The 11,666-nt window shown below is 38.3% G+C and overlaps 3 protein-coding genes across 3 annotated transcripts; all 3 read right to left on the bottom strand.

Moving 5' to 3' along the window:
* Positions 1-302: 302 nt before the first annotated feature.
* Positions 303-1,211, bottom strand: LOC128547686 (uncharacterized). The gene has a single exon (XM_053520767.1). The coding sequence runs from the start codon at positions 1,209-1,211 to the stop codon at positions 303-305; it is 909 nt and encodes a 302-aa protein (XP_053376742.1).
* Positions 1,212-1,328: 117 nt separating this feature from the next.
* LOC128547687 (uncharacterized) lies at positions 1,329-2,042 on the bottom strand. Its single transcript, XM_053520769.1, has one exon. It carries the CDS (start codon positions 2,040-2,042, stop codon positions 1,329-1,331), a length of 714 nt encoding a protein of 237 aa, XP_053376744.1.
* A 343-nt stretch (positions 2,043-2,385) lies between these two features.
* LOC123527045 (uncharacterized) lies at positions 2,386-4,761 on the bottom strand. Its single transcript, XM_053520770.1, has 3 exons — positions 4,645-4,761; positions 4,111-4,522; positions 2,386-3,890 (listed from the first exon to the last, which is right to left on the bottom strand). The coding sequence occupies exons 1-3, from the start codon at positions 4,759-4,761 to the stop codon at positions 2,386-2,388; spliced, it is 2,034 nt and encodes a 677-aa protein (XP_053376745.1).
* Positions 4,762-11,666: the final 6,905 nt, after the last annotated feature.

Here is an 11,666-nt window from a genome sequence, read left to right on the forward strand (position 1 = left end):
AGTAAATAGACAACCATATCTCTTCGTATGTGAGCGTCCCGACTTAACTAACAGTGGACCGAAGTAATCTACGCCTACGTAGGTAAATGGTGGTTTGTCTGGAGTGGTTTGTTCTGAAACAAGTGGTGCCATCTGTTGTGTCAGTAGTGGACTGTGTTGTCGTCTGCATATAAAACAATTCCCTATTGTCTTTTTTACCGAACTGGAGCCATGTAGTATCCAATACTTTTCCCGCGTAGCTGCAAGCACCTGCTGAGTTCCCACGTGACCATTGATGTTGTGGTAGATAACTATTAGCGTAGTCACGTGATTTTGCTGGTAGAAAACCGGATATCTGGAGTTTCTCCGTTCACTCTCCCATGTACTCGTATGAGACCGTCATGTAATATTGGATTCAAAGATGCGATTCTACTATCTTTCTTCACTGGATTATCCATTCTCAGTGCTGAGAGTTCTTCAGAAAAGTGTCCTTTCTGTGCACATTTTAATATGTCTCGTGTGGCGTTCCGTACTTCTATTACTGTAATATCGCCAGTGGGTACTTGTACGTCATGTTTTAGATAACGGTATCTGCAATAAGTTTTAAATCTTTGCAGCCATACGAATGCTCGTTGTAGTTTGGTCAAGTCGGAGTAACGCATTATAATTCTGTCAATTTCTGTATCTGTCGTTGTACTATTTATTACAGCTTCCTTCTTTACTTCCGTGTCATCATCTGCTAATTCCGGCACACGGCTATGGGCAGGCCAAGCAGTTGGATCTTGAAGAAGGAATTTAGGACCCTTAAGCCATGTTTGTAGTCTTTGTGTATCACTTGGGTCGATACCTCTAGACGCAATGTCGGCGGGATTCGAACCGGAATCAACATGGCGCCATTGGTCAGGTGACGAAGTTTCATGAATGACACTGAGTCTGTTACCTACAAACGTTTTGAAACGTCGTGATGCGTTATTGATATATCCCAGCAGTATTGTAGAATCAGCCCAGAACACGGCTTGGTCGATTTTCATGTCGAGGTCTTCTGATAACATTGCATACATGCGGCATGCGACTACAGCTCCAGACAGTTCTAGGCGAGGTATAGAAATCTGTTTCATTGGTGCAAGGCGAGATTTACCGAGGACTAAGGAACACATCACTCTATCATCTTCATCCACCATACGTAGGTATGCACATGCGCCGTAGCCTAACTCCGAACAATCGCTGAACATATGCAACTGGGTGTTCTTTATATTTCCAAAATCTTTTGGACGAAAACATCGACTGACAACAATATTTTCTAAGTATGGCAAACTGGCTAACCATCCTTTCCACTCATGGCAGTGTGTCTATGGTATTTCTTCATCCCATCCTAGTTTCTCTTTGCAGAGTTCCTGTATGATGGCTTTTGCTTGTAATGTTACTGGTGATGCAAGTCCTAGTGGATCGAATATGGAGCTAACAACTGATAATATTCCACGTCTCGTCAGAGGTTTATCTGTCAACTTAACCTTGAAACTGAGTGTATCGTCGTTAACATTCCACATCACACCTAAAGCACGATCGCTAGGGAGAGAGGTACCAGGTTCAAGCTTGACGACTGATGGGGCACGCTCTGCCTCAGATATCAAATCTATAACCTTCCTACTGTTACTGAGCCATTTAGTCAACCTGAAACCACCTAAACTCATCAATGATTGTAAATCTCTCGCAAGTTTCACTGCCTTCTTTTCAGATGATACGGATTTTAAATAGTCGTCCACATAGAAATTTTTGTTAACTGTTGATATAACTTCCGGTTCATAACTATTAGCATTATCAGCGGCTGTTCGTTTAAGTGCATATGCTGTACAGCTTGGGGAGGATGTAGCACCGAACAAGTGGACTTGCATACAATTTATCTTCGGAGGTTTAGTTATGTCCCCTCCAGGCCACCATAGGAAGCGAAGAGCGTCGCAGTCATTTTCACACACGCGCACTTGATGAAACATTGCCTCGATATCAGCAATCAGAGCAATTTTCTCTTGTCTGAAACGGGTTAGTACTCCAACTAGATTGTTCATTAAATCAGGACCTTGAAGTAATTGGCTATTCAATGAAATACCCTTGAACTTCGCAGCGCAGTCAAATACTACTCGGACCTTCCCAGGTTTGTTCTCGTTTGTAACAGGATGATGAGGTAAATACCAAGTTCGATTTGTATCTTTTGTAGATGTTACTTCTTTAGCGTAACCCTTTTCTATATAATCAGTTACTGTCAGTGCGTATTTTTCGTGAAGTTCTGCGTCTCAGGAAAACTTCTTTTTTAATTGGTGAAGACGCGCATGTGCAAGTGCCAGGTTATTTGGTAAGTATGCATCTTTATTTCGCCAGGTAGTCCCATCTTGTAGTGGCCATTTTCGTATGTCAGAGTTGATTCCATAATAGAAGAGCCTTCTTATCTTCCAGGGACAAAGAATCTTTCTCATTGTGAAGCACGTCATTAAAATCCGACGTCCACATGCGCTCAAGCTGTTGTTGCAGCATGACGTCACTAGATTGACAATAGTGAATGCTCACTGTTCCCTTTCCGTTATTTTCAATATTTCCTGGAACAGGACCACGAACTGTCCAACCAAGCCGCGTCCTAACTGCGTACGGCTGATTACTTTCTCCGGCGAGAACTTCAAGGGGAACGTGTGCGTCTGGTGAATCCGTGCCTATTAACAACATGACGTCAGTGACGTCGACACGTGGAATTTTCAAGTCAGATATGTAGGGTATTTTGCGAGTATCTTCCGCAGTAGCAGCAGACCTAGTAGTAATTGGTAGCCTTTTCACCGACCATATTTTGTTAAGTTTTACTTCATCACCACCGGAAACAGGTTTCACGTGCAGGTCAACTTCCTGTCCTACGGTACTACTGGCAACGGAACTTATGGTGGATATTTGAAAGGTAACGGGTTTCCCAGGATAGTTCAGCTTTTGCAACAACCGTTCATCATACAGAGTCTTATCCGCGCCGTCGTCAAGCAACGTATACGTCTGGCATGAGTTACCGTTCCAAGCTTTTACAGTAATAGGTATAATCCCTAGACATGTTTTTAAAAATGACCCATTCGTAGCAGCACAATTTACAGATGGCTGTGTAACTGTGTGATCAGACTCGGGCTTTACCCAAGTGTGTAACAATGTATGATGCTTAGAGGTACAATCAGGTACAACACATTGTTTTGGTTTTCTACAAGTATTTGAAAAATGTTTGCCCTTAAGACAGTTAAAACACAATTTAAACTTGCTAACAAGTTTTCTTCTCTCACCTAAATTCATAGACTCAAATACTTTACATGATGACAAATCTGAACATGTCTCTGAACAACAATAACATTTACGTTCGAACCTTGGTTTTTCATTACCTGTTCGAGTGGTTAACATGGTCACTCTGCCTTTAACATGAGTATCTGATTTACAATTGGTCAGTTTGTCAACCTTTGACTGGGACTCGTTTTTTACGAGATCAAGGCCATACACTGAACATGCAACACGGGATTTTTCATCTACAAACTTTGTTGAATCAGTAAAGCAGGGTTCTCTGCCAGACTCAGTAATAGCGTGCGCAACTTCTACCCATTTTGTACGTAAATGCATAGGTAAGCGTTTAACAATGCGCCTGAGATTTTCTGAGTTACTTACATCAGAAATAAAGCCTAACTGGGACAGGGTTATTTCACATTTTTGCATCTCTAAAGCTAACTGAGAAAGTTTATCAACATCGGAGGCTTTTACCTGAGGGCCGTATACTAAACTATCAATATAACTTCTGGCAATTACATGAGGCTTACCATAGCGAGTTTGCAAAATTTTCTTTGCACGCCTGTAACCATCATCTGGATCAAGTAAAACACAATCCTCAATACAACTTTTACCCTCGCCTACACAATACTGTATAAGATAACTTAATCTTAACCTACTGTCACTGATTTTTTCCTCAACATTTGTTTCGAAGTTCTTTATGAATTTACAATAATCTGTCACTCTTTCCGTTAAATGTCAACAGTTCCGGTTTAGGCAGATTAAATCCTTCCTGCAAAGTGGATGCCAACCTGTGGAAAGCCGTATCTATATTTATGGATGTCAAATCTTCCAACTTACCATTGCTTTTGTCACGAGAAATTACCGTTTCTGCTGAATCCTGCCCGCTAACGGATACGTCACGTGCTACTTCCGGAAAGTTCCGACCACCATTATTATCAGGACATTCGATATCTTCCTGCCAGACAGATTCCTCGATCCTTGCTTCTTCTAATTCGCTCTCTTGTTCAAGTAATTGCCGCTTATTTTCTAATTCCCTTTGCTCTTGTTCTATTTTTTGTTTTACTCTTAGTGTTCTTAGTTTATGTTCTGCAATCAGTCTTTTAGCCTTTGCATTTAGTAACTGCGCACGAGATGACCGTGCTGTACTCGTTCTGCTAATCGTAGATATATTATCATCTTGACCCGAATGTAGTGACTGTTTTTGCCACTCGGAATAATGCTCGTTGAATTCGTTAGATTTTTCTGCTGACTAGAATAATTCGTCTTCAACAATTCTATGATAGAGGGTTCATCACATAATTCCAGACAGTGAAAATGAGCGTTTTTAAACTGTTCATATCTGTCACATAGATTTTTGTATAAGTGTTTTACCTTTTCAGCGTTTTCTGTAGACACCATCTGTCTCTCAAGTTCATTGTAAATTTTGGTCAGCTGTGCAAGGTGCGCAGAACGTGACCTCTTTGCCGAGGTAAACTCCGCAGTTTCCATCTTTCGATCTCTCAGGAACCAGTATCTTTATCCAGAATCTTTCAGGATACCAGTTGAGAATTGTAAGGGACTCGGGATTCTTAATCATACACAAGCGAGATATGCGGCTTCTATCATTTGTTTTCTGACAATTATGTGCATCTCCATAAATGCCGTAAATGCCGATTCTCTACAATAAATTTAAAAACAGATATTCAAACAAACGTACAAGAAATTTATACAAAACAGCATTCTTACAAACATTCAAAAATTACATTTAATAAAAATAATAAATCAATTCTTTACTGCAAAAATGGACGTTTTAAATAATAACAATATTTACTTAATGATAACAATTATTTCTGAATAAAAAATACAAAACCTTACCAACTTTAGTATCTCAAATAAATTTACTTTAACAAAGTAAATTTCATCCAAGCTCCTTAACTCACGTTTAAACTATAACAAAACTAACGGGCGGAAACGACGTCAGACGTATACTGGACGTCACGTACAAATTGACGCCAAACGTCACATTTAGCGCCATGAATAAAACAATAGATACAATTTAATATTCAGAACGTCAGGTTCTTACAATAATAATGCAATATATAAACCCAAAGAGACTCTTTCTAAATGAAATGTCCTTCTAATTTGTGTAACTTCTCGATGGTATACCCGCATTATGTATTTCACAGTCTCGTTTAAGCCGTCTGTTGAGCATAACAACGGTCCGCTGACTACCTTTTACAGAAAGCTAACCTTGTTAGATAATTACATCTAGGCAGGGAAACCGCCATTACAGTTATTCTTGCCTACCTAGCGGGGAAAGTATACATTTATCCGAGCACGGGCCGGGGATAGATATTCCTGTCTTTCCGTAGGGAAAAACCTTGTCTAAAATAGCGTGCACTACGGTGACGTCACATAGTACTGGCACCATTGTGACGTCATAAACTTTATAATTAATGTCAGGAAATACCTAAACCTATTTGTCTCAACGATCTATTTTGAACATGATAGGCAAGAAAAATGATCTAACATGTCTGCCTGTGTAAGACAGCTGTTTTCCTTACCCTCGGGACAGCATGGATAAAAAACCTCGCTAACGCTTGGTTTTCCATTCCACACTGTCCCTCGGGTAGGGAAAACCCCGTCTTACACAGGCAGGCATGTAAGATCCTTATATTCTTGCCTACCTAGCGGGGAAAGTATACATTTATCCGAGCACGGGCCGGGGATAGATATTCCTGTCTTTCCGTAGGGAAAAACCTTGTCTAAAATAGCGTGCACTACGGTGACGTCACATAGTACTTGTACCATTGTGACGTCATAAACTTTATAAATAATGTCAGGAAATACCCAAATCTATTTGTCTCCACGATCTATTTTGAACACGATAGGTAAGAAAAATGATCTAACATGTCTGCCTGTGTAAGACAGCTATTTTCCCTACCCTCGGGACAGCATGGATAAAAAACCTCGTAACGCTCGGTTTTCCATTCCACACTGTCCCTCGGGTAGGGAAAACCCCGTCTTGCCCAGGCAGGCATGTAAGATCCTTATATTCTCCGGCGCGTTTCTGTAAAATCACGGAACCTTTTGACGTTAGTATTAAGTTTCCCTGGCAGTAGTAATAATTGCCTGGTCTCAGTGTATTTGTTTATTTATTATTCAGGTAAAATTAGTTCCTTTTGATGCATTTATCTTAGATATTTTTCTATATCTTTCACGCTAACGACAGAATAAGAAATCACAGAAATCACATATCTTTTGATGGAATAGCAGTATATCCGAAATATACATAACGATTTGAATGCAATCGGTATATGTCAGCAATAATCCAAATATACATTGTTCTAAGATAAAAGCTATATATTGTGATAAAAGCTTTATATTGTGCCGTTTTAGACGCCCCCTTGATTGTAATCATTACAGTTTCTTGTAATATATGAATAACTTTGGAATAATTATATGCACACAGTAAATGTAAATTAATATTTTATAGCCTCGTTTGGTATGAATATTTGAATACGTGGACTGAATTAGAGAGAGAAGAGAGATGAATATAATGATATGTACTCGATCAATGTTGTATCACGTTTTGATTAGTCATAAAAGTGTTAATCAAGGCGCTAAATATGTTAAAAAGAAATTCATTGATCCAGTAGAAATTGGCTGTATCACTAACTAGTATTATAAAAACGGTAATATCAGTAACATTTTATTTGACGAATTAAATGCAGTAACTCTGACTGGAAAATGCAAGCACTACTAAATTGACTGCGTTGCTGACAATCCTCAGCTGATATCGAAATGCATTCCATCAAAATAGCTAACTTGAATTGTCAGACATTTATATCACCCTGATTTAAATTTCCTTAATATGGTAAACTTTATTTTACAAGGTTACTGACAACTGTCAGTCGAACAGTTGTTGACTCATTTGACTATGGACAAAACTTAACAATCGGGCATCAAGTGAAATGGTCAGTAGTTTTACTGAGTGTATTTTGAGACGTCTTTTACATATTTTTTACTTTAAATTTTTACTGTATTTGAGATTAAATACACTACAAGCCGAGTAAGTTCCGTAAATTATTAATATCCGTTCCCGGAAAACACTCGAAGTAGGGGATTTAGAACTGAATTCTAAAGTATGCAACACTGTCAAACATTGGACTTTGCAAACATTATCCCCGATTAGGATGCCTAAAATACAATGCCGTGTAAATTAGATATGCCTCCATCCGTGTGTTTTGTTAAAGTTGTTTTGATCATTTGCCAGCAACAATACGTATAACATAAAGCACGTGTGGCATCCACTTTCCTATAATAGAATTCTTTTCAAACATAGACTCCCTGACTGAGAAGAAATCCATCGTACAGTACAAATATAGATAGGTGCTCTGTTAAAATATCGTGTGCTTTGTACGTGCTGTATGTCTGTTTGTTATAACAATAAAAAAGGAATTCTTAAAAACACCGTAAGTGTTGGTGCGGAAGATCAACAGAAAGTACTACCTGTTTTCAGATAAAAAAGGTAATAATTATTGACTGTCATTTTAAGAAATGTGGCGTTAAAAGAGCTGGGATCCTCTAGCTCTGCGGGCTGTTCAAAATGTATCAACCGCCGTTTAGATTTGAAAACCTCATTTTCGTCATATGCCTCCTAGGTACGACGCCATAGATTGACACAACACTGGTAATAAATTACATCATCCTAAATGGCATGTAAAATATGGCAATCGTGTTTTATGTAAATGAAGGAACCTTAAACATAGGGTAAACGCAAAACTACTACTATACTGAATTATGATGCCAATATCCCGTAAAGATTCAATGGTCTGACACTCAAAAATCCCGTTGTTGATGTTACGCTGATCTTTCAAGCACATATCTCGGTGTTACCTCATAAAAAGTGCATGAAACGCATTTAATCTATTATTATTTCGAGAAGGTGTAGTCTTCGAGAAATAACCTCATTGTTCGAGTGGCCCGTACGCTTTCTGTTTTTGTATCATGGTCCGCCAATATGAACAACGCATTAGGCTATTAATTTTGATTGACAAGTTAACATTTCATTTTAAGCGTTGGTACTATCACGTGACAAGCGTACTCTAACTGAGATATTCAACATTTCCGTACAGTATTCTATTTGTAGGCGGGACCTAAGACATGTTCTCTAACTTAGTAAGAGTAGGGCTTATAGCCACGCCTCTTCTTCAGTTGAAGAATATTACAGACAGAAGTTTACAGTTACACTGCAGGTAAACCATGATTCAAGTAATATAAAGAGTAGGGTTCACGAGAATAATTAGATTATTTCGAGAAGGCGTAACCTTCGAGAAATAACATCATTATTCGAGTGGCCCTTACGCTTTCTGTTTTGTATCATGGTCCGCCAATATGAACAACGCATTTGGCTACTAGTTAACATTCCCTTTTAAGCGTTGGTACTATCACGAGACAAGCGTACTCTAACTGAAATAGGGAACGGTTTCAGAAAGTTCAACATTTCCCTACAGTATTCTATATGTGGGCGGGAGCTAAGACATGTTCTCTTACTTAGGGTATGGCTTATAGCCACGCCGCTTCCTCAGTTGAAGAATATTACAGATAGAAGTTAACAGTTATAATGGCACTGCAGATAAATCATGATACAAGGAAAGATGCCAATTCGGAGAATGCCAATGCCATTTAGAAATGTGGTTGCTATGGCAACAAACAGTCCAAACATATGAAATAAATGTGTCATCCTGCGATTTCTTTGAAAGTAAGGGAGATTGTTTCTCGAAAACTTGTACAAAGATAGAAGGAAAAATTAAATCCATGATAGTTATTTTATTTTGCCCGTTTTTTACATCTGTTCGTCCGTCTGTATGTCCGTCCAACTATGGACCGACTGTCACAATATCTGTATAATACATTGATCAAATAATTATTGATTATGCAATACTAACTGTGTAACAAAGAAGAATATGGCTGAAAATATTGAATTAACCTTCATGGTCAAACTTGAAAAAAACTATTCTGTGATATATATCACTCAGCAAAGTGAGCTTGTATCTGAAACAAGAGGTCGTAGAACACGAAATGCCCCCTTAATGCATTCAGTAACTGCACAAGGAACAGAAATTATTTGGTCACTGTGACCTTGACCTTTGACCTACTTATCTCAAAATCAATAGGGGTCATCTGCTGGTCATGATCAACCTTCCTATTAAGTTTCGTGATCCTAGGTTTAAGCGTTCTTAAGTTACCGTCCGGAAACGGTTTAACTATTCTGGGTCACTGTGACCTTGTACCTCCTGAACTCAAAATCAATAGGGGCCATTTGCTGGTCATGACAAACCTCCCTATTAGGTTTCGTGATCCTAGACCAAAGCGTTCTCAAGTTATCGTCTTAAAACCGTTTAACTGTTCCGGGTTACTGTGACCTTGATCTTTGACCTACTGATCTCAAAATCAATAGGAATTATTTGTTGGTCATGATCAACCTCTCCATTAAGTTTCGTAATCCTAGGCCCAAGGTTCTCAAGGTTTCGTCCGGAAACAGTTTAACTCTTCCGGGTCGCTGTGATCTTGACCTTTGACCAACTGATCTCAAAACAAATAGAAGTCATTTTCTGGTTATGGTCAACCTTCCTATCAACTTTCATGATCCTAGACTCAAGTGTTCTAGAGTTATCATCCGGAACCCGATTGGTCTACGGACCAACCGTCCGAAAGACTAATCGACCGATCGACATCAGAAAAACAATATACCCCTCCTTCTTTGAAGTGGGGCATAATAAGGTACACATGTCAGTACACACTAGCCCGAGATGGAAGACAATATGAGTAAACTTGCATTAGGCAATGTAGAGCATTTCAGCACTTTTGACATTACATCTTCCTCGACAGCCTTTATGTAGTTTGCGCATGTAGTTAAGGAGCTATTGGCGTGAGATTGATGCTTGAGGCAAGAACTACCAGAAAGATTCCAATTTATCAGAAACACCTCTAGTCAGCCTCATTCCCTCAGGAAAGGGATAGAATACTGACACCATATGTGCCCGACTTGAAAGCAACCTTTTTGCTACATGTATGTTTAAGATCTAGAGTTGTAGCATGCTGGTCATGTTCTGTTGTAAAGAAGAGCATTGAAAACCCTATCTTTCTTTTTTATTGAACAATATTTACTTCGGGTTTGGGGATGCAGATTTCAGACAAGTAATTGGTATTCCCGTGCACCCCTTGTCGCAGATTTGTTTTTATATTGTTATGAAAGAGATTTTATGTTGGGCCTTTCTCCAGATACACAGGCAGATATTATTACTTCATTTAATAATGATATTCTTAATATGGATAATCCGTTTTTTGCTAAATTTGTGGAGAGTATTTATCCTCGGGAGTTCCAGTTGAATAAAACTAACAATTCGGATACATTGTACTACTGCTTCATTTCTATATTTACATCGCTCTATTTACATTTTGTACATACCAAGTTTTATGACAAGAGGGATGATTTTGATTTTAGTATTGTAAATTTCCCCCATTTGGATGTGGATGAACCCCATGCAACATTTATAAATCTCAAGTAATTCGGTTTGCAAGAGGGTGTAGTCATGTTGAGGATTTCAATGAACGTAATCAGTATACAAATAAGCTTCTTTTTTAACAGGGCTACCTTTATTATAAATTTTCTAAATACTTTGGTAAATTTTACTATCGTAATTCAGATTTGGTTTTAAAATATAATAGTAATTTAAAGACACTTCTGCGAGAAGGTATATCAAAGCCCGATTTTTATTAAGATGTGGTTTACAAACTTCGTAAGATTTTGGATCATGGCAATTTTCCAATTGTATTTAGTTAAGTTGTTAAACGTTTCATTAAAAGAGGTTAGGCATAAAAAAATTCTTTGTTTCTGGTAACATGCTCAAAACAATTAGGGTAGGTAGGTCGGAAAACTTTTTTTTTTTTTGGAATTATTTTTTTATTAAGTGAGACTTTTCGAAAATTAGTTTTGTGTCAAAAAATGAATACAAATAAGAGGGTTATGCCATTAGAGCATCAGTAAGTTGATGTCTAACATCACTGACCATGTTTAAAGCATAGAAAATGCAGTTTTGCAACTTTTTGTTAAAAAGTTGAAAACATTCTCAAAGGCCATAAAAAACATTTAGTGTCGGGCCAACAATTTAGGATAGGTCGGGATACCGGAAACAAACAATTATTTTACGCCTTATGACCCAACTGTTTTGAGTCACACCGCATTGTTGGTGTTCAGGCCTTGGCAGATACTTGCGGAGAACAGGTTTTTACTGGTACAAAATCAAGAAATACTAGTTAGGTTAACTGCCTGCCGTTACATAACTGAACTACTGTTGAAAAATGGCGTTAAACCCAAAACAAACAAACAAATTTTACAGTTGGACGCT

The sequence above is a fragment of the Mercenaria mercenaria genome, chromosome 13 (genome assembly GCF_021730395.1).
Source record: "Mercenaria mercenaria strain notata chromosome 13, MADL_Memer_1, whole genome shotgun sequence".
NCBI classification, from domain to species: domain Eukaryota; kingdom Metazoa; phylum Mollusca; class Bivalvia; order Venerida; family Veneridae; genus Mercenaria; species Mercenaria mercenaria.